The sequence below is a fragment of the Pleurodeles waltl genome, chromosome 2_2 (genome assembly GCF_031143425.1).
Source record: "Pleurodeles waltl isolate 20211129_DDA chromosome 2_2, aPleWal1.hap1.20221129, whole genome shotgun sequence".
In the NCBI taxonomy this organism is placed as follows: domain Eukaryota; kingdom Metazoa; phylum Chordata; class Amphibia; order Caudata; family Salamandridae; genus Pleurodeles; species Pleurodeles waltl.
The window spans coordinates 164,700,768-164,724,604 of NC_090439.1; the positions used below are offsets into that span (position 1 = coordinate 164,700,768).

General features: G+C 42.2%; 1 protein-coding gene across 1 annotated transcript in view; it reads left to right on the forward strand.

Annotated features, from left to right (window-relative positions):
* TMEM245 (transmembrane protein 245) overlaps positions 1–23,837 on the forward strand; it is a 533,540-nt gene that overhangs the window by 199,467 nt on the left and 310,236 nt on the right. The window contains exons 5-6 of the mRNA XM_069219563.1: positions 8,454–8,645; positions 19,341–19,510. Of these exons, the coding sequence (XP_069075664.1) occupies positions 8,454–8,645; positions 19,341–19,510 (362 nt within the window). The remainder of the gene's footprint in view (positions 1–8,453; positions 8,646–19,340; positions 19,511–23,837) is intronic.

A 23,837-nucleotide genomic window follows, 5' to 3' on the forward strand; every position in this document is an offset into this window, starting at 1 on the left:
GGCCTCATTTTGTAATGATCAGAGCTATGATGTAGGGGCCCAGAATAATGGAATTACTGATAAGTAATCAAAACATTCCTATGCTTTCAAAGTAGTACTTTTTTCTCATTTGGCACATCCTTTGTTTAATTGAGGTCTCTTCTACATAGTTCATATTCACATGCAGGTAGCTAATATCAGTAAGAATGTGCACTATGGTACAGGTTGCAAATAGATCTAGCATCCTCAAAAGGAGACTACTGGCAAGCATTAATAGATCCGCAGATACAATTGTGCACAATTATCAATTATGAAACTAGATCTGGATCCAAAGGCAGGAATCCCACACCTGCTTCATGTACTTGACAAATGCAAAAGCAACTAGATATTTAAAAGAAAAACTAAATTTGATCTCTAGAAGGTCTGGGCATATTGTGTTAAACCCATATAGTGACACTAGCCAGTGTGCTGTAATATTTTTATAACACGGACAAGAAAAAAGAACATGGTCTGCTGTCTTTATAGTTTTGCCATTGCACGAGGCAGTAAGTTTGACAATGGTGCACTGCTTTGAATTTTTGCCCTATGGGAAAACAACCTGTTTTAAAATTGATGTACTTTGACCTATGAAGCAGGAGATACATAATATCCATACAAGTTGTTCCTTAAAACAGAGCTTCCCAAACTACTTGTGTCCTCACCATGCACTGCTAATTACCTAACATCTTATATCACTGATGACATATTCTGTGGCTTCATTGATAACATCACTGCAACATCTGGAATGACATCATTTATGACAACACTGTGCAATGCGGGGGCACAAGTTACATTTACTTAGGGCCGAGTTGTAGTTACTGGACATAACTATAACTTGTGAATTTCAGTGGTTTTATGTTTAACATGTTATGTTTTAACTTCCATTTTCACCTAACTATAGCATTCCGGTAACCTCTGGTCTATTCGAAAATGCACCACTGGCTCTTTTAACTCAAAAATGGACATGAGGCCTTACCTCATACTGTGCTGCATTAAGGGTTCTCAAATGTGCTAAAATCACTGGTATCAAAACCAAGATTTTTCAGAAGCCTTGTTATTTTACTGAATGGAGGCCACAGGTCAGCACCACACTCTAAAAGTGTTTCTGCTCCAGATGCCAGTGCATATCATCATATACCACTTTTATGGGCAGATTATATCCTGAGCACAGACTGGTATCCAAGGGTGTGATGAAGTTTACAAACAGTTGATGTTATTACATTATAAATGCCCAACATGTGTCCATTATAGCTAGATGGGTCACAGATTTTTTGTTTTGGCCAAAAACATGTGTTGTGTTTCTAAAAAGTTTGGGAAGCACTGTACTTACAAGTGTTTATATGTTACTACTCTTGGAGGGTAGAATTGAAGGAATGCATGATTTTCTTCCATGTTTAAGGCCAACCATACTCTTAGGTTATGATTTAAGTGTGCATTTGCTGCCTAAGCAATTGGTGGCACCTTTATAATGCCCATGGAAACCCTGCAAAGTCAGAGAAGCCAGATAGATACAGGCTTAGTTCCTACAAGGTATTTTTTACATTAACAGTGTTAAGCTATAGCAAGATTTCTAGGTCATGCAGGATATTTTTCTATTTCCGGCAGTATTTTTTGTTTTTTGGTAGTTACATTTGATTCCAACTTGTGATGATCACATTTCTAGAAAATTATTTTGTACATATATTTTTTATTAGTTATGTTAATAATAATTGTAGCAAAATGTTATAGCCCACTTAGTCCACCAGGATTTGTTGTCTATGTTTACCTGGTATCTTGACCTTTCCCACGGGTGGCACAATCAGTTCACCTCCTGAGTCTCACTCACAGTAAATTCGTACTAATTGAACTTCGTGTGTCTACTGCCAATGTGTGCCTTTTAAGATAAGGCCACAACTATGCAGCTAGGCTAAGAACCATTGGGTTGGCTACACATTGTTAGAAATTGGGTTTCTGGTTGGCAGAGATATGCACCCTGTCCTGTTCAAGCAGGAACCACAATCCTAGTCAGGGTTAGTCACCAACACACACTAAATTAACCTGTGCTCATCCCCTGTAAGCTTGGCTCAGAGCAGTCAGGCTGAACTTATGAAGCAACATGTAAAGTATTTGTGGAAAACTTGATACAGTAACACAGTGAAAACACCACACAAAAAGATAACGCATATGGTTAGAAAAATAGAGCTTAATTTAATTAACAAAACAAGACTAAAATGACAAAAACCAATAGGTAGAACTTGAGTTAGGAATTTGCCAAATTGAAAGTTCAGGCCTACTGCAATGGAGCACAGGTCGGATACAGGGACCAGACTTGGCCTGCTAAAAAATACCTTGTTTGTGTCAAGGGTAATGTGAGAAGCAAAGGAGCCGGTGATTGTTCGCCTAATAGCACAATACATACCAGGCGTTCAGAATCAGTTAGCCGACAATCTCATTCGAGATCACCAGCAAACTCACGAATGGGAAATACATCCCCAGATCCTACAGGATCACTTTCACCGCTGGGGAACACCAAACATAGACCTATTCGCAACAAAAGAAAACGCGAAATGCCAAAGCTTCGCGTCCAGGTACCCACACCCTCAGTCCAAGGGCAATGCACTATGTATCAGTTGGTCAGGGATATTTGCTTACGCTTTTCCCCCTGTCCCACTCATTCCTTATCTGGTCAACAAGCTAAGTCAAACAAACTCAAACTAATACTCATAGCACCAACCTGGGCTCGCCAATCGTGGTACACAACACTGTTGGACTTATCAGTAGTACCCCAAATCAAACTACCAAACAGACCAGATCTGTTAACACAACACAAACAACAGATCAGACACCCGAATCCAGCATCGCTCAATCTAGCAATCTGGCTCCTGAAGTCTTAGAATTCGGACATTTAAATCTTACATAAGAGTGTATGGAGGTCATTAAACAAGCGAGAAAACCTACAACAAGACATTGTTACGCAAACAAATGGAAAAGATTTGTTTGCTACTGCCACACTAATCAAATGCAACCACTACATTCCTGCACAAAGGACATTGTAAGCTATTTATTACACTTACAAAAGCCTAATCTAGCATTCTCTTCCATTAAAATCCATCTCACTGCAATATCTGCCTATCTGCAGATTACATATACAACATCACTTTTTAGAATCCCAGTCATTAAAGCATTTATGGAGGGACTAAAAAGAATCATACCCCAAAGGGCACCACCAGTACCTTTGTGGAACCTTAATATTGTATTAACACGACTCATGGGCCCACCATTCGAACCCATGCGTTCTTGTCAAATGCAATATCTGACTTGGAAAGTAGCCTTTCTAATAGCTATCACATCACTTAGAAGAGTAAGTGAAATACAAGCATTTACTATTCAAGAACCCTTTATACAAATACAAAAACATAAAGTGGTTCTCCGTACCAATCCAAAATTCTTACCAAAGGTCATATCACCATTCCACATAAACCAAACTGTGGAACTCCCAGTCTTCTTTCCGCAACCAGACTCACTAGCTGAAAGGGCCTTGCATTCATTAGACATAAAAAGAGCACTAATGTATTACATTGACAGAACGAAACAATTTCGTAAAACAAAACAATTGTTTGTAGCTTTCCAAAAACCTCATGCAGGTAATCCTATATCCAAACAAGGCATTGCCAGATGGATAGTTAAATGTATTCAAACTTTCTATATTAAAGCAAAAAGAGAATTACCTATTACACCAAGAGCACATTCCACTAGAAAGAAGGGTGCCACAATGGCTTTTCTTGGAAATATACCTATGACAGAAATTTGTAAGGCAGCCACCTGGTCTACGCCTCATACATTTACTAAGCATTACTGTGTAGATGTGTTAGCAACACAACAAGCCACAGTAGGACAGGCTGTATTAAGAACATTATTTCAGACAACTTCAACTCCTACAGGCTAAACCACCGCTTTTTGGGGAGATTACTTCTTGATAGTCTATGCACAGCATGTGTGTCTGCAGCTACACAAGCCACCGAAAGGAAAATGTCACTTACCCAGTGTACATCTGTTCGTGGCATGAGACGCTGCAGATTCACATGCGCCCTCCCACCTCCCCGGTAGCCTGTAGCCATTTTCAGTTGCATGAAAATTGTAAATATGTAAATAAATATTATTTTAATAGACATTAGGTACATACATTACTACTCCATTGCATGGGCACCTCTAGTATACTCACAACTCCTACCTAACCCTCTGCGGGGAAAACAATCTAAGATGGAGTCGACGCCCATGCGCAATGGAGCCGAAAGGGAGGAGTCACTCAGTCCCTTGACTCGAAAAGACTTCTTCGAAGAAAAACAACTTGTAACACTCCGAGCCAAACACTAGATGGCAGGATAATGCACAGCATGTGAATCTGCAGGTCGTCTTTTTTTCTGGACTTTAAATAAATCGTTAATAGATATGTGAATTCCCTATGTATTTAGATGTCTTGTTCACTCTGTTAATGGGTTATGTTATGTAATAAAACTGCTTAATTATGTAACTAGAACTTGTGCTCGACCAAGTTTTTCTGAATTTACTTCTTAGTCGAACTGCTCCTGTCTAAAGATTTCCTTCACCTTCAAAGTGTTGAATTGTTTAGCTTTGTTTGAACTCCAGAGTATGCCTGGTAAGCGTAGTTGGTGAAAAAATGTGGTGATATTTTCACTTGATGTTCTCTCCCAGCTCTCTGCGTTTCTGAAACCTTTTCATCTTGAAGATTACATAATTCATTGCTGTTTACTTTTAAGATTAATATACATTATTGTAGCTAAGGATGTGTCGGTCTTCTGCTGTGGATGATGCCATCATTTCTTTGGGCCTGTAGGTGTCAAGGTAATAGCATTTATCATCAAAATTGCAGATTACTGCCATTATATATTTTTAACAGCCACCTGGCCTTTCAATTCCATTTTTTCCAATATGCTTGCAACCTGTGGCCCATAAGAAACAAATGTTTCTGATAAACTTGGTTAACTCTTTGTTTGTTTTAATTGCAAGAGTCCAAAAAGTTAGCAATCACCAAAAGTAAACTATTTTAATAGGTCACTGCTAATAGGAAAACATAAAATGATGATGGATTATAGTGATAAACTGTAGAATATATTGATTAATGTTAATGGTTACATAAAAAGTGTAAGTCAATAACCATTGAAAAATAGATAATAAGCCATTTTCTTCATCATAAGCTATATAAGTAAGGAAGCAGTTGCAGTTGGATACTCTCTAAAGAACACTGCACAGCAATGTATTAACCTTCCACACCCCCGTCACCTCTCCAATCACTCGTTGCTTTGATGCTCGTCTTTGACCAGGTTTACCAAAGCTTTAACCATGAAAACTTGCCACAAGTATGCACCCCACTCCTCGCCAAAAAAGGAGGGCAGCTGCTAATTCACCACCTTCTGTGTACTCACTGGCAAAAGCTTATATCTCTCCCATGACCGAGACCTCAGTTGTAAAGTGCCCCTGAGACTTCCCATAACAAACCACTGTGTGCCATCCATAACTTCGAACTTCATATTCCAATGAATCAAAAACCTATACAAAAAACATTAAAAGCAGTCGGTTGGTTCTTTTCAGTTCGCTGCATTAACTCCATTCCAAATCCTCAGAGAGTCTAAATCAATTCCTTTAATCCTCCAAAGATCCTCTGCAGAAACCATTCCAGACTATGATATCCGTCCGGATATATCATAGTCTGGAATGGTTTCTGCAGAATATGTATTATTCTTTCTATCTATCACGAGCACTTTTTCTCACACTATCTGTTCTTTGGTGTGTTGTTTTACTAGATGGGTTGTCCATATAGGATGAATATATTAAATTGATATTTATGTATAAGTAAGTAAATGAATATATATATTTATATGAATAAATAGTGTTTTTTTTTCACCTATGTTGTTTTATGATATATAATTCATTTGTCGATCTTTCCCCGTTAGGGCATTGTTGTATTCAGATTTATGTGGGCCATAGAGACTTATATGGTAGAAATATTTTGACTGCAAGGTTGTAGCTAAAATCATTGGCAACAAATTATTGCCACAGTTAACCTTACTGGTGTTTTCATGCCAGGACAGGTTTACCCCCGTAGATGTATATCATATGACCTGTTGTGGGTCTTTATGACACTACATTAGTTCAATGTACTGACTGTGATCATTTTAATGGAGTAGCTTTTTCTGCTAAGGGTTCTGAAAAGGATTGGAACAATTGTTTGTCACTCATCAGTACCTTTTCTGTATACTAACCGCAGTCTACGTGTCAGCACCAGTGCTAGTAGCTGAGATACGTCTGCAGTTACTGGAGGGAAAATGCATAGGTATACCTATCAGTTGCAGCAGCCATGGAGTCTTTGGTAGACGCTTCAGTGAGAGACACTAAGTGAGAGTCTAACCTTTTATAGACATGGGACTGTTCAGAATTTGTACACAGATGACATTGTGTTGTATCTAATAAACCCCAGCATGAATTTGCTGCCAATTATATAAGAAGTACATAATTATGGTAATTATTGAGTTTTGCAAATTAATTGAAACAGTTCGTTTTTGATGTTGCTAATAGCCGCAATAAACGAGTCATGGCAGGAACTGCCGAGATAAGATCAAACTTAAGGAGATAGTGATGAGCAGGGATAGGGAAAAGCAGCTAATGGCAAACTATGTTATTGCTATCTTAAATAAATGAAGGTTACAATCAAGATATTAGTTACAGTATTAATCTCTATTATTGATTACATCTCTTTGATAAAAACTAACAGTCCTGATTAAATTGCACTACTTTTTTAGAGAGTAAAACTAACAAGGATAGTTTCCGTGTAATTATGACGTGTCTACATAAAGATAACTTGGGCCAAGTCTGGGCCATCTTGAGTTAACAGGGACACCTTAATATCAGCCTCTGGAAGAAGGGTGAGGGTTAGCCCCCAAGGGGTTAGTCACTAGGGAGCCAAAGTGTTAGGGGGTCATTATGCCGCCCACCAAGCTGTAACTGCCGGGTGGCCGCCAATGCGGCCGCACTCCCGCAGTGCCTATTTGGACATCCCCGCTGGGCCGGCGGGGATGTGGGCCGCAACATGGGAGCCGGCTCCAAATGGAGCCGGCGGTGTTGCGGCCGTGCGACGGGTGCAGTTGCACCCATCGCACTTTTCACTGTCTGCATAGCAGACAGTGAAAAGCAGCATGGGGCCCTGTCAGGGGGCCCCACGACTCACCGTACCACCAGCCTTTTCCTGGTGGTTCATACCGCCAGAAAAAGGATGGCAGTCGGGGACTCGTAATCCCCTGGGCAGCGCTGCAAACAGCGCTGCCCAGGCGGATTATCACCGCCGGGGCAAAAGTGGCGGAATACCGCCGGCCCCGGCGGTGCGACCGCGGCACTTCTGCCACGGTCGTAATAGGCCAGGAAGCACCGCCAGCCTGTTGGCGGTGCTTCCGTCATTTTAGCCCTGGTGGTCTCGGACCACCAGGGTCAAAATGACCCCCTTAGTGTCTGGCGAAGCATTGTTTGAGGGCCAGATTAAATAACCACAAATCAACACAGAGCAACCACTTGCATTCATCACTTTGATAGAGAAGATTATTATAGGGGACAGATCTCTTGTCAAAATAACATGCATACGAAAAGTGAGGTTGAGCGGGGTTAGAGGCAACTGAAAATTGCAGCAGGAATGTCAGTGAAATATTCTTCTGCAGTGACCTGTTTCAACATTCCTGGGTTACTCAACATCTGCACACCTAGGTGTAAGGAAATAATGCCCAAATGGAAGCCGCAGAAGGATTGTATGTTTCACGTTCACAACGTTTTAATAATGGAAAGTGATGGGAGAAATGGAGTATTTGTATATTTGTGTTTAGTCTTGGATTGTCCATGATGGTCCACCCCAAAATGTTTACTGTAGTGGAAAATGCTATAAATACGAAGGGACTGTAGTGTTAAGTCCGTAACCTTTGAGACATCTCAAAGTTGTGAACTTCTCACACACCCACTGGCAACATTTTAAATGTGTTGTACAGTTTTACCAGCACCATCTATATTTTTTCATTTTACTGAAACGTTTCTCCTCAATTAGAAGTTTGTTTGATGAATCTGGGGTCCTTCTGTGAAAACAGTTTTTTTTGTCTTGCAAATAAAATATACCACTTACTATGAAAGAGGATACTTTCTTTGACTGATGACAGCGGCACACGATTTGTGACTAAAATATTCAGATTTGCAGCATCTCCATAAGTGTTAGTGGGTTTTGTGTTTATAAAGGATTGCTAATTCCGTTGATCGGTCAGAAAGAAAGGGATTGTAGTACTATAGTTTTTCGATTATTATCCCGCTTTTTCATTGTCAGTCAGTAATATAGAACTTGTACTTATTTTTCTTTCTTACAGTTTCCTTATGTAATTGTCTCTTCTTACATATTTTTCTCTCTACAGATGCCCAGCAGCCACCCCAGGTACCCTCCTTCTCTGCCACACCGTTAAGCAAACATAGGAGTGAACTCGGAGCTTTTCTCGGGAAAAAGAAGACCAGTGACATCTATTTTGTTCTTCTTGTATGGACCATCGTAATAGTTCAGATCTGGCTGAATCTGTGGATTATTCAATTGCTTCCAGTCCCCGTGGCAGGTAGTCAAGTTCTTTGTCATGTTTCTATGTGTAACAGATTTATTTGAGGTAATTCTTTATTGTGGAGCTTCCAAATTGGCTATCTTTTTTAAAAGAATGTCCTCGTTTTGTGATACCTGCCAACACTTCTTAACGGCTCTAGTACTAATGACATGACCTCAGTGTCACAAACAGTGGCATTCGTCATTCTTGATTATGTATGTATGTGTGTGTGTTGTCACATCTGTTGGTAGACAGGCTATGCCCTTCATACAAGGCTTCCTTTTCACTCCCTTATATCTGCTTTTAAGTCCCAAATATGCAACTTTTGCTACTGGGCCACCGAGGTATCTTTTTCCTTCCAATTTGCCATTAGGGAATTTGTATCGATGCAGCAGTTGTGTAGTGCTACATACATTGCGTGTTTTTCTGTATTTTATGCCGCCCGATGTGTGACTTTAACTTTAGCCGATCTTGATATTATACATTCTGGCTTCATTCAGCCTTTGCTCTGTCTTGCATTTTTTAAAATATATTCAGGCTTAACGAGTAATGTTGTAGTTGAGAGCATATTTCTCAAGTGAACTCACACACATATTTACTGCCTTCTAGCCGGGGTGTGCATCCTGTTAAGAAGTCTAGCATTGATGCCTCTTTGGACGTGAGAACTTAGATAGTGAGGCTTCTCTGCTGCAGGGTATTTTTAGGAGCTCAACTTTATTCAGTATCTTGTTATAAAAGGCGAAGTCGAAAACGCTAACTTATTTAACTGACTTTTGTTCTCTGCACATTAGCATTGGACTCATTGCATGGAGGCAATGGCTGAGCACGGATTCGTTCATGACTGTAGCTCAACCAAGGATAATACTACATTAACATTATTTTCTTTCACTAGACCTTGATGATACTGAAAACAAATGTTTAAAACAAAAAGGCATACCTACTCTTGAAGCACCCTCTTCAGACCACTGACTCACTGAAATGGAGTCCTCTGGACATGTAGGTGTCTCAGGTCATAGTCTGCACTACTCTGGATGATGGTCATTTGGTGCTAAGAGTATTTGATCAGTTTGTTCTACTATCTGTATTGTTACGCACTTATACCCTGGGACCCCTGCCTTTTACCATACCAAAAAAGTCCCATATTGAGACTGGTGATCGTTTCTGCCAAAGACTCATAAGGCTGCAAACTACCCCCCAGGTTATCAAACGCAAGACAAATTGACTCATATTCCTTTGACTTTTATTATATGCCAACATTGTACAGGATATCTGGCACAAAATAGTACCAACTGTCACAATTATATTGACAGTATCTTCTTTTTTGTCTATAGCACATATAGTTTTGGCGTAGAGATGGGTAGAGTGATGAACAGTGTAATGGGGTAGAATAGAGTAGTGTGCAGTGGGTTGGAGTGGTGCAGAGTAGAGTGCAATATAGTGCAGTGGAATAGAGTGGGGGTCTAGTAGTGCAGAGTTCGGTGGCAGAGTAGAGTGGTGTAGAGTGCAGTGCATAGTGTAGAGTGGCACTAGAATGCAGTGGTTTAGAGTGCAGTAGTTAGTGTAGTATAGGTACTTTAGGGCACAAGTTAATTATTTGAGATAAAAATAACTAGTGCATTTCGGAGATTTTGTTGGTTTAAAAAAGTATGTTTAATTCACATTTCACCTAACAATAACATCCTTTGATTTTTTTTTCAGTCAGTTGCCAAGTTTTTTACTAAAGCAAAGTGTTAGAAATTGGGTTGTTGGTAGTTTGGGTGCGAGGCCTGGTCAAGCATCAACCCCAGTCTCAGGGTAAGACAAAATCAACCCTAAATTAGTCTGTGCTCAATCCCTTAGTAGCTTGGCACAGTCAAGGCAGGCTTACTTTAGAGGCAATGTGTAAAGTATTTGTGCAACACTTCAAACAGTAAATTAGAGAAAACACCACACCACACAAAAAGATGCCTCTCCTGGTTAGATAAATAAAGCAAAATGTAATAAACAAAACAATAACAAAATTACACAAATCTAATTAGTTAACCAGAGTTATGAATTTTTAACAAATACATTGCAGCATCTAAAAGCATAAAGTGCCAATCACGCCTATCCGGTCGAGCTGGACTGGATGAAAGTCAAAAGTTTAGGTCAACCACAATGGAGCGCATGTGAAATGCAGTTCCAGATTAGTCCAGCTGAAGGTTTACTGTTGGAAAGTGGATTATTGGTAAGGGCAGGTAAATACCTACACTAAGCAATAAGCCACAAGCCACTCACCTCCACTAAGGTCCAGTTTGGTCTCAATAAATTAAACCCAGCTCAACCCTTGGTAGATTGGCAACAAGTGACAAGGCCTAATTTAGGAGACAAATGTGTATAGCATTTAAAAATCACAAAACAGTAAAACACAATACAAATCCAACACTAATTTGTAAAAATAGATTTTATTTTTATCTTTAAAATGACACCAAAACGGATAAAATTGGATTAAGGGGAACCGGAGATATACAATTATTTTTTTTTTTATAAAGATTTTTATTTATTTTGAATAGGAAGAACAAAAACAAAACACAATAAAAGCACAATATAACAATAATTACAAATACAAATACCGACATCCTGGCGCCCTCTTTGGGATATATCGTGTGTCACATCTGACGTGTTCGTCCTTTTGGTCGTAGGACCCCCGTGAGTTCCATGAAGTTTGGGATGAGGATTAGAGTCTGAGCTTGGTCCCACCACCACAGCACACGGTCTGTAGTCTCCATTATTATGGTGACTGATAGTTCAGCATCGTCATCACATCGCATGTCGTGGGTTTGACCCTTCTATCGTTACAAAACAGGGATTGTAGTTAGTTGAGTTACCTCCCTCCCGGTAAAGCAGTCTCTCCAGGGAGTTACTGGAGAATTCTATTATCATAGGTTAATCAAGTGGCAAGTAAACTCTCCCAGTTCCCCCACACTCTATTATACTTGTCTGGGCACCCCCTCACCTCGTACACAAGTTTTTCACATCTTGCACACCAGTCCATTCGTCGCCTCCATTTGGCGAGGGTCTGCGCTTTTGCGGCTTTCCATTCTGACATGATGTCTCTCTTTGCAACCATGCAGGCCACTTCAAGGAAGGTTCGTTCGCTCTGCTTAGTCCCATCTCACCCATGGCCCCTAGCAAAAGTGGTATCGGGGATAACTCTATCGCGGTTTGCAAAACCTCGGAGGTCTCCCCCAAGATTGATCCCCAATATGACTCTATAATTGGGCAAGCCCAAGTCATGTGAAAGAAGTCGGCTCCTGGATGAGAGCAACGGGGGCACTCGTCTGTGGGGCGGAGATTAGCTTGGTGAAGCCTTTTAGGGGTGAGGTAGGCTGAGTGTAAGTAAAGGGTTTGTAATAACTGAAATCGTGTAGATATGGCCAGCGTTCGGGGGGCTGTTAGAGCTTCTCTCCAATCTAAGTCTTCTATGTCGCCCACACATCCCTCCCATTTCTGGCAAAGCTTCTCAAGGGGTGGGGATGTATTTGCCAGGATAGCACAGTAGATCTGGGAGATCCCCCCCTTTGTTTAGGTGTCCCACCATGACCTTCGCCTCGAGTGGACTGTGCTCTGGGATGTTGTCCCCTGGCCGTAAGTGTACTAATAAAGCATGTCTGAGTTGTAGGTACTTGTGAAATTGGGTATTATTTAGAGAGTATGTTTTCTGAAGTTCCTCAAAGGACCGGATTTGTGAATCACCCCAAATGTCACCCAGTGTAGATATCCCTATGGTGTCCCATTTCCGGAACCCCTCTAGTGCGGACACTTCCCTCAGCCATCTCCCCTGCCAGAGAGGAGTCTGCTGAGTTAGCCGAGGCCACCACCCGTGACCTTCTGTGCTGCTCGCCACCCTGTCAACACCAGCCTTGTAACCTCAGGAATGGTCTGCGAAATCGCTCCCCCGTATAGAGCACTGAAAACTCCGTTGTACCCGATCGCCTGGAGCTCTAGTCTATATGCAGGGTCTGTCCAGCCTCCCGACATCCAATCGTTAATCACCAGTAGGCGCAAGGCCAAGTAATAAAAATAGATGTTAGACATTCCGAATCCCCCTTCATAGATGTCCCTTTGACATGTATCAAGGGATAATTTGGGCCGAGAGCCGTGCCATAGAAATTGGCGTGCAGTTGTCTCGATTTCATTAAACCATTTCCGAGGGATTGAGTGTGGGAAGTTTTGCAGCTGGTATAGGAAGCTGGGGAGTTTTTTAGCACCTAGAAACAAAAAGCGCCAAACTGGTTGCACCTCGACCGGGACAAAGTCAAGGTTTAAGGTCGACTGCGATGGAGCCCTGCTCGGCTACAGCAAGTAGGAGGCCTCTGTCAAAAGTTTACCTTTACCAAAAGTAAAGTGTGCTCATGGTGCGTTCAACAGTGATATTTATACTCATACATCAAAGGATACATAAAATAAGTAAATAATGATATACGTCATACAGGAATTTTAAGGAGGGAATCAGTTTCCACACATTGGTTCCCCTCCCTGCCTTGTCCTCCACTCCCTTCTGCAGCTGTCTGACTTCTCACATTCTGAGAACCCTTCAAAGGATTTTGTGGTTCAAAGATATAGATATCAACCTTTTCCTCCCGAAAAAATACAACAGCCGAGGTCGGTTAATTTAATTTTACCACATGATTAAAATGAGTAATGTGCCCCAGCTAGGGAAAGAAACCAGCTGCGAGCCCGTAGTGGAAACAGGCTTACACTGGGTAAGTGACATTTTCACTGGGCAATAGGTGTTGGCTAGCTCGGGGGTAAGTCGCATTCCTGCGAAAACATGCACCAGATAGGGGCAGTGCTATCCATAGTTACATAGACACCATCCATTGAGCAGTGAATAACTGCATTTAATTCCTTTAACATATCTAATGCAAACAAGTTTTCATTGCAACCTGAGGTTAAGGAGAGTGGCGTGTCTACTGTAAATGGTCCTACAGTTACTCTCATAGGTGCTGAGATGGGGCTCACCAAGGGGATCCCAGAAATCCCAATTGAAGTGGTATGAAGCCCAGACAGGGGCGCCTCGGGGTCTGCAGCATATGCAATAGATGTTCTGGTGGCGCCAGTATCTAGAAGAAACTTATGGCCCTCCCCTTTGATATTTACGTCAATATAGGGACCACTCTGATCTACAGGATTACTGACTCGCCCCTGGCCCTGTCTGTGGCTGCCCCAGTAATCGTATAATTCAGAAAGGGAATCACCAGCATAATATTGTCATTCAAATGTATTGTCAAAAATATTAGCGTTATGCGGGACCTGGTTTATATTCTGCACATTCTGACCATTTCTGCCTCTTCCTTGCCCTTGTGGGCCTCCTGACGCATTCCCTCTATCAAGTGACATGCTCTGTCTCCCTTCCAGCAATGGGCAAGTATTACGCCAGTGGCCATCCTGTTTACAGTAGGCACATTGGTTGATATTCAATCGGCGGTCTTGGGTTGGTGCAGATACACCTCGCCCTCTGCCCCTTCCCCTTGGTGGGCCACCCCTCAGTTGAGGGAATGTGTCCCGCTGGGCATATGCCTGCTGTAATAGTAAATTTTTCTTTAAATCCTTTACTGACTTCATTCTTTTCTAACTCTTCCTTATACCTACTCTCATAATATTGTGCCATCTGTAAGATCTCTGCCTGCCCTTTTGTCATTCATGAACTCTCTGTTGCCTTTAATTTCTGTGATATTTCAGGTAGAAAGCTATTAACAAAGCGTTCCACAAATAACGTGACACCTGTTACGGTGGCAAGGTCTTGACCGCTAAAATCTGTGAATGCTTGTTCCAATCTAGTAAAATAATCTGAGACATCTTCATCTGGTTTTTGTTTATAAGTGGCAAGTTTTCCCCAGTCCACAGTTTGAAGGGGAATAACAGTTGCTAATTTAGTCAGTATTCGGTCAGGTAAGTTTAAAATGCCCTGATGAGGCAGAGCTCCTGGTGCCCTGTCTGCTTCATGTTGTTCTAATGCCCCCACACAGCCCCTAAGGTAAGTATGTCATCTACTTTTCGAATTTTATGCCAGACGTCAGGGCCCAATAAAACACCAAAAAAAATAATCAATGTCTTTGAGGGTCATGGTGGTGGTGGAAATTGCAATTCTAAGGTCACGATAGAACCCAGCTGGATTCTTTCGAGGAGCCGGCAAGTCTTTTTTTATAGCCATCACCTCCTCCCTTTTCCATGGGATATGGACAAACTGAGACACAAATACAGGAGGCGGTTAGTTGGCTCTATTAGGTCCTTATCAACAAGTCTGCAAGCTGCGCTATCACGCCAAAGTTGGTATAATTCTTTTTGATAAGGGGCTGGGGTAGAGTCCCTAGTACCGCAATACCAATCAGTTTCCATTTTTCGATCATGTACTTAATTGCTGTTCAAAATGTGGCATATCTTGTACTGTTTGTATAATATCAGTGTGAGTGTACATAGGATCTGCCATCCAAACCTCTGACTGATTTTTAATAACCCGTTTTTCATTTTCCCCATTAGTGGCGCGTGTATTAGGGGACGAAATCAACTTCTTAGGTGTACATAGGAGGTTTGGGTTATTAGGGGTAGAGGAAATTGTTTGCAAAATTGCGTTATCCGCTGGTTGCGGCGAAGCAGGGGGCTGGGGAACTGGGACTTGGGCTGAGGTCTGTGGTTGCTGCGGCACCGGCTGATGTGGTGGTACACCTGGATTGGCCAAATTCTGCACTTGGCCTTGCTGCTGTTGCTGTGCCTCCGTGATAGGTTGGACTACTACGGGCGGTGTAAGGTGGAGGTGCAGTGAGGCTATTATCTAACATTTGTAGCAATACCTCGTCGTCTTCCAATGCATGTTTGGATTCTGTCTGTTTTGATACATAACTTCCCTCCACCTGAGCTCTATGGACTCTATCTTCAGAGTCAATTCTCTTCTGGGTTTGGGAGTGGTGGTATTGCGCCACTTTTGGCATTATTGTTTTTCGTTTTTCTTTCTCTACCAATTTGTCTGCCTTAATTTTCCTTTTAGTAGCCTCAGTCTCCCATTTTCTATGTACATCAAACATGTGCTGTCTAGCCTTTTTATGAAACAAACATTCCTGCAGGTAGGATATTTTCTTTAAATCAAAAGATCCATCCTCCGGCCACTGGAGATCAGGAAAATGTCTAGTATATCTGCGCCATATACTGTTATACAAATTATTTTCTAAACCATAGTCCTTTAACATGTCCCACCCTGGTGTTCCTTCTTTCGGGACCGGTTGCCTTTCGTCCAAACGTGGAACACGATTTCGGCAAAAACAACGAATTAACCCTTGCCAACATTTTCTATTTCCCATATCTGACTTCAAATTTCAAAATATAACATGCAACAAGGTAACTTTTCTCAACCCCCCCCCTTTTATCAAATGCTAACCAACTTATAAATTGGTCCAGGCCTGGACAAAATATTCAAAGTTTAACAAAGCATGTGCAATACAAATTGTCAAACGGTACCTTTTACAAATTTACCAAAACCTAGTTATTCCCAAATTGATAAGTTATCTAAAACAGTTATTCTTTCAAATGCAAGTTAAAACAGAAAACCGGTCAGCGTGGAACAGTCTCACCTGATCATCTGTTTTTCCCAGATCTCTCTCCGGCTGCCCGTGTCATACTAATCAATTAGGTTTAAAGCTGATGTTCAGGATCTTCGCTGGGACGTCGCGAAAAGCAGGGAGAGGCCTGTCCGGTGGATAAGATGCAGCTGCTTTGAAACTGTGTCTTTGTGTAGGGGCCCCTGGAATCTACACCTCCGGAACGGCGTCCGCCCACTGGCAGCACGTCTTGTGACAGCGCTATTGGGGACATCCACTGGAAGATCCCGGACGAGCCCCCATTTGTAAAGCAGGATCCAAAAATACTTACAAATGCATTTACAAAGGAGTTTAGACACGGAGAGTCGGAGTGGAGACCAAGGTCTTATTTATTTTGCTGCAGCAAAGAGAACAGATTTACAACTGGCATCCCCAGCACAAAGTAAATTGTGCTCATGGTGCGTTCAACAGTGATATTTATACTCGTACATCAAAGGATACATAAAATAAGTAAATAATGATATACGTCATACAGGAATTTTAAGGAGGGAATCAGTTTCCACACACTGGTTCCTGTCCCTGCTTTGTCCTCTACTCTCTTCTGCAGCTGTCTGACTTCTCACATTCTGAGAACCCTTCAAAGGATTTTGTGGTTCAAAGATATAGAAATCAACCTTTCCCTCCCCAAAATACAACTGCTGAGGTCGGTTAGTTTATTTTTACCACACAATTAAAATGAGTAATGTACCCCAGCTAGGGAAAGAAACCAGCTGCGAGCCCGTAGTAAAAAACAGGCTTTTTTTTACTAAACAAATATGTAAGAGGACATATGCAATAGGTAGTGCGTTTAGAGAGAAAACTCAAACTAAATATCTTTAAGGAAAAGGAGCAATACAAAATGGATTCTTACACTACTAACTGCTCCACAAGGACCGACTTTCCAGACCAGGCGACTGATCAGCCATCGCCCACAAGATCACCCTCCGCCTATTAATCAGCACACAGGAACACTTCCTCCCTCATGACCGCTTCCAATCCACGTCACCCCCAAGACTACCATCCAGGGCACTCTCTTCCACAGACCACCTGGCCCATGCCCAGCCTTCAGCGACTCCTTTGTCGACCTCATAGCCCCTCACACACTTGCCTCCACCAACTACACACTCCCCTGAGACCTCATCTTCAACAGCTACGACCACAACACCTCCTCGCTACTCGACAACCTTGACAAAATTGGTCTCAAGCAATTGGTCACCTCACCAACGCACGTCGCAGGACACACACTCGACCCCGTCTTTTCCGCCAGCAGCAATGTCACTATCAATGACTCGACACCGCTACACTGGACTGACCACCACCGCACCCACTTCTCCATCACCACACCTACAGCTCACATCTACACTGACCGCCCCCTGCCCCACAAGAAATGGTACCAAATCATAGAGGTGCAACTCATCAAAACTCTTAGCATCTCGCTACCCCCGACACAACAGATGCCAATACCTCAGCACGCAACTTCCGCCAATGGATCTCCGATTAGGCCAACACCCTAGCTCCACTCTAAATGACCACAGGGAAGCACACCACCAAGAAAACCAGCTGGTTCACCCCCACATTCCAGGAATCAAAGTGCACCTACAGGAAACTGGAGAAAAAAATTGAGGAACAGCAAATACCCGAAGGAACTTGCAGCCTTCTAATCCGCCAAAAGATCCCACCGTAGCCTAATCAGATCCACCAGAAAAAACATCCTGCAGGACCGTATCAACTCCACCACTCACAACAGAAAATAACATTTTGCCGCCATCAAGGAATGCGTCAAACCACAAGCTGAGACCACTAACATCCCTCCATCCAAGGACCTGTGCAACAGACTAGCCACCTTCTTCCATTGGAAAATCAAGGATTTCTGCGAGCGCTTCGGACCCCAAGACTCTCTGAACTCACCAACAATACCCCAACCCGGATCCACTGAACCCCCACAGTTCCTGCATGACAGGACCCTCCTCGTGATGGGCAAGACTCGCTCCATCATGAGCACCATCCACTCCGGAGCCACCACTACATCTTCAACAAAGCCAGTGCCTCAATTGCACCTGAGCTCCACAAGACCATCAACTGCTCCCTAGAGGTGGCCACTTTTCCCGAGGACTGGAAGCACACTGTGTTCCGCCCTCACTTGAAGAAACCCATAGCGACCTCACTGATCTCAAGAATTACAGCCCATCTCGCTGCTGCCTTTCCCAGCCAAGGTCGCCGAAAAAGCAATCAATGCTAAGCTCCACCAACACATCGAGGACATCATCATCCTGGACATCTCCCAATCAGGATTCACTGAACCCCCACAGTGGGACCTCACAGGTATGGGCCCAGAGTTGCATTATAATTGTGCTGTGTTGACAATATCTTTGCTTTACACATTGCCTTATGATGAGTCTGACTGCTCTGTGCCAAGCTACCCAAGGGTGAGCACCCAACCTTGTCGGGAGTGGCGGGTTCTGCCTGGCTAGGGTCTTGCCTCAGCCAAACAGAATGTGCCACCTCCAACATTTATGATCCTGTTGAGTAACCGGATCTAACCTTGACTAGAGAGAAAGCTTCTCAACCGAGGTGTATGTAATATTTTACAGTCTGACACCCAGAGACAGGCCCATCTTCCACCATAGGAAGTAGGTATAGAAACCCTCTGACGAAGGATGATCTATTCTTTTAAAACCCCTTCGTACTGGATTACTGCTTGTCACTTTCCTACAATGACTGTAATCGAAATTAAATTTTTCATTCAGGTAGCTTAACTTCGCTGGTTGAATTGTTCTGTCACTATTGACAGAACGATGAATCAGGTCATATGGAAGGTCTTCAGGATTTCTATCTGGTCCTTGCCCTATATAAACATTAATAAAATGGTAGTGTTGTCAGAACCAGTAAATTGGATAAGGTAATTATGCTGAGAAAGAGATCAATCTGTGTCATACCACCACTTTAGAAGCGTTTGTGTGTGTCAAATTAAAAAAAGACATTTGAAAGTGTGGGGTAGGCTAGTTACCATTTGATAATTTAAGACTTAACTTGTTCTTGTTTTAAGATTCCTTTAGAAATTATAATTGTTTCGAGCACCGCTATGAAAACCCCTGACAATGATTTGGTCTTCTATTTACAGTGTGGGCTGTGAAAAAACTAGTAGTCCACTTTGGAGTGGTGAGCTTCATACAGAAGCGCTTTGGTCCTTGGTGGGAAATAGTTGCAGACTTTGTGAAGGAACGGCAGGATGCGCTAGCTCCCCGGCCAATCAAAGGACTTGGAAAATTCCTCCTCAAAGCTGACAGCAAGGTATTTCTATTGGTTATAAAGTGTTTTGCCTACTAATACCACCTAGTTGTTGACTACATTATCTAGGGTTCATCACTGATATTCTTGTTAAGTTAAGTATTTTCTCCTAACATATTATCTGTTTACTCCATATTTTCAAGCTAATAAGTCTCACATTACAAAAGGCTACCTGTTTGTGACGCATTAGATTCTGTAGAATGTTTAGAAGATTCTGGCTTCAACCGTTGTAGCATGCTGAAGTATTTTTTGATAGTTAAGGCAGTAATTGAATACATAGGGGGTCATTATAACCCTGACGGAAGGCGGAGAAGCGGCGGTAAGACCGCCAACAGGCTGGCGGTTACCGCCGCTTCTCCTGGGTCTCCAGCCCGGCGGCCGTCACTATACCGTCGGCGGTATTTGGACCCTGCTGACCGCCATGGATTTCATGCGGTTTGAAACCGCCATGAAATCCATGGCGGTGAGCACTATCAGTGCCAGGGAATTCCTTCCCTGACACTGATAAGGGTCTCCCGTACCCCTGACTCCCTCCCCTACCCCCCCCCCACCACCCCTGCCACCCCCCAAAGGTGGCAGGACCCCCCTCCCCACCCCGACCCCCAACATAACATCATTCATACACACACGACACGCACGCAGGCACCACCAACACACATACACGCACACACACCGACATACATGCCAATATGCACACACACAGTCAGACACGCACACCCACATTCAAACATACACGCACACATCCATACAGACATACCTACAGACATACACACACTCATTCCCAAACACACAACAGCCCCGCAAGCATACACGCACCACCTCTACATACACATACGCACACCCACATGCACGCACACAACACACAACAACCCACCCTCCCACCCCCACCCCTTCACAGAGGATCGACTTACCTGGTCCGACGATCCTCCGGGAGGGGACGGGAGCCATGGGGATGCTCCGCCGACACCACACTGTCAACAGAACACCGCCACGGCGAATCACAGGACGTGATTCGCTGGGCGGTGTTCTGTTGGCGTGGCGGTGGAGGTGGAGCAACCTCCACTTCCCATGGCTGTTGGCGGCTCTCCGTCCGTAAAAGAACGGAGAGCTGCCAACGGTCATAATAGGCCAAGCAGCAACCCGCCACCACTGGCTGTCTTCCGCATGGCGTCCCTCTGCGGTCTTGTAAAATGACCGCCAAGGTCAAAATGACCCCCATAGTTTGTTGGAAAGATGACTTTGCTTAATAACAAACCACCTAAAAAATTCTTGAAAGTATCATTGATATTAAAAAATAATGTAAATAAAAAAATGAACCCGACACTGGGTAATAAAGGTTATTTCTGCTATTAAAACAATTTACATTATTCTTCATAGTGTACAACTGCTTGAATGTTAAATTAATATACTCCATGAATATATTGATTGATTAACCAAGGTATGCTACCACCACCACCACTCTATGAATTATGCACACAAGAGAAGAGTAGTCCACTGAAACCAATGAGGGCACACATGTGGCCCCTGTCCATGACACTCCAGTACATTACATAGTTAGAGATAGGTTTAGTCCTCTGTTCAGACACTTTTGAGTTGCGTGACAAAAATAAAATTCAGGTTACCAGCTAGACACACAGTTCGGTACTCCTGACTGGGGAGCACATCTGCTTACCACGCCAGGGACATCCCTCCAGCTGCCTACCTACAAAGGAGTAATCTTCCGACTGCATACCTGTCTATTCCTGGTGTGGGCTACAAGATAGAGCGAATACTACTTTTAAGAGCAGAAGTAACATCTTCTTCATAGTTTGTGCGTTCAGCCAAAATAAATTAGTACATAGCATGATGCTCAACTAACTAAAAAGACACACAGAATGCTATGGTGAAATTATAATTCAGGTCCAGAAACTAAGCAAACATTACCCACCTACCTTTGAGTTGGTTTGCTGTGTCCTTAAGTTGGTGAGAATGTCTCTTGAGTTTTCCACTATATAAGATTTGTAGCTGTTCAGGAGCAGCCATTTATGCTGCCGTTATCTGAAAAATGATGGACCAGAAATGCTCGTGTGACCACTTCTGTGATGTTCAAGCCCATCCCGCTTTTGTTCTCACTTTATATATTTTGCTGTTTTTTAAAGCACCAACGTGTGATGCCTTATGGACACTAGCCACTGCTTTGTGTCAATTTCTTCAGAAGTGAACTACAACTTGGAACTCACTGAGTGATCTTTTTCTTATGCATGATTGTCTCATGATATGGCTTTTTTCCGCTGAATGGATACGTTTTTTCCATGTTTTAAATCTTTAGTTTTTGCAAACACTAGAGGGGTGCATACTCTACTTGCCCCCGGTTTATTCAGAAAGCTTCATTCTTGTTAGGCTGATGCAGCCATCGTAGAAAATTGTGAATTCTTCAGCTATGGATTATAACTAAATTGAAATTACGAGGAATCATGTTTTCAGATAGCTACTCTATTTTACTGTGATGCCCACAGGTCTAGGGAAGAACTTAAAAGGCAGACTACAAAAACTTGAGAATCCAGATGATATGCCTGAACCTAAATTTGAATGTTCCGAGATCTGAAAATGCTCCTTTGGTTTCCAGAATATAAATCAAGCTGCACCTCACTGAAAAGGCCTGAAAGGCCAAAACTGGACTGGGGTTGTTTGTTTTTCCAAGTCAAGGTGATACGTTTTCTAGATTTTTATAGAATCGCAGGATTCGATGTGCTAGACTTTCCAGATGCTAAGAACTCAGTGCCAACCTGAATCAAAAAATAATTTGGACTGCAACCAAAACACAACAAACTCCAGAGCTTTGAATAAGAAGTGTTCCAGGTAACAATTGGCCCCACAAGACATGACAGGAACAGTTAGCAAAACCCCAAGTCCCCTTTCATGAAAGAATTGCACACTCAGAAAACATTATATGAATTGTATTCTGCTGCAATAACATCCTTATTTGCTGCTTCTAAGCACTATACTAGTGTTATCCAGTTAGAAAGAAAAGAGCCTATTTTGATTTTCAGAGATGGTTCAAACCTACATACTATTTTAGAACAATAGTGTCAGTTAAATAACAAGGCTGCTATTCTCAGATTACATTTTTGGTGTGTGTGTGAATGTGATACGTACATGCAGCCAGATGATCAGCCAGGGTAAATTGCCTCCCAGCAGCTTTCACTTAAAATAAGCGTGTGATTGTGCCTGTCTCTATTGTTTCCTGGCGTAAAGGTACTCTGTTTCTCTCCCCCATTGCAGTTTTTATAGGATTATTCAGAAGTTTGTTGAAATCTTTCAGGATGAACTATCAACAAGTGGTGTAATGCACTTTACACTGTTTTCCTTCTATTAGACCGTGTTCTTTAAAAAAAAGACAACAAAATGAAACATGCAATTAGCAATTTTCTCAAAAGTCTGATTTCACTATTATTAAACAAGAAATTATCAACTTCAGTGATTAAATACAACCAGTATGTTCTTGCTAGCTTGATTTCTATAATTGGATGAACCCAAGAGCATGAAAGAGTATGAAAAGAATGTGGAATTCGCTTAATCATATGTATTCACTTTTGAATAATTAGCACAAGTCAGAAGGAAACTTCAGGCACTAAAGATGTAAAAAAACAAAAAAGCTTTATACGACAAAGGGGCACCTGATCTCGCAGATGATGTTGGTCTGTTCCACTGAAGCAAGGCCAGGCCTATTATTATGCATAAAGGTGGTTCTTTTCTGGAGTGACACATTAGGCAATAAATGGGCTGGAATATGGCCCACAATAGTTAACTAGTGGTTGATATTAATTCACGAATTCCACCCATCACTTTTTAAATAATTGTTTTACTGTGCAATTAAAATTACTCTGCATCATCCAGGTGGCCTATTGACTAAAACGCCCATCATATGTACAAAGTTGGCATCGCCCTACATTGCATTTAAAAACCTGTGCAAAGTTTCATTTCACCGGATTGATTCCAGCTCTCGTTAACACTGTTTTTATTTTTCAAATCAGAGGACATTTTTATTTCCGCATTAAAACATTTGTTATTGAACATGCAACAAGTTAATAACTGAATACATCAAATGCACTTACTAGCATATTTCTTTGTGCTGTGAATGCTCACAACTGGGCAGAAACACATTCTCAGTAATTAAATATTTCAGTGATTGTTTAGTTTCGAAATGTTTGACAAGAAGCCGCAAGAATACTTGGATGGTCTTTGCTTATTGTTTAGTTTAGGAGTTATTTCAGGGATGTCGTAAGCACTGTTTCCTTTCAGATTTCGTAAGCATGACTGTTTCCTATCAGATTCTACTGTTTCCATCATT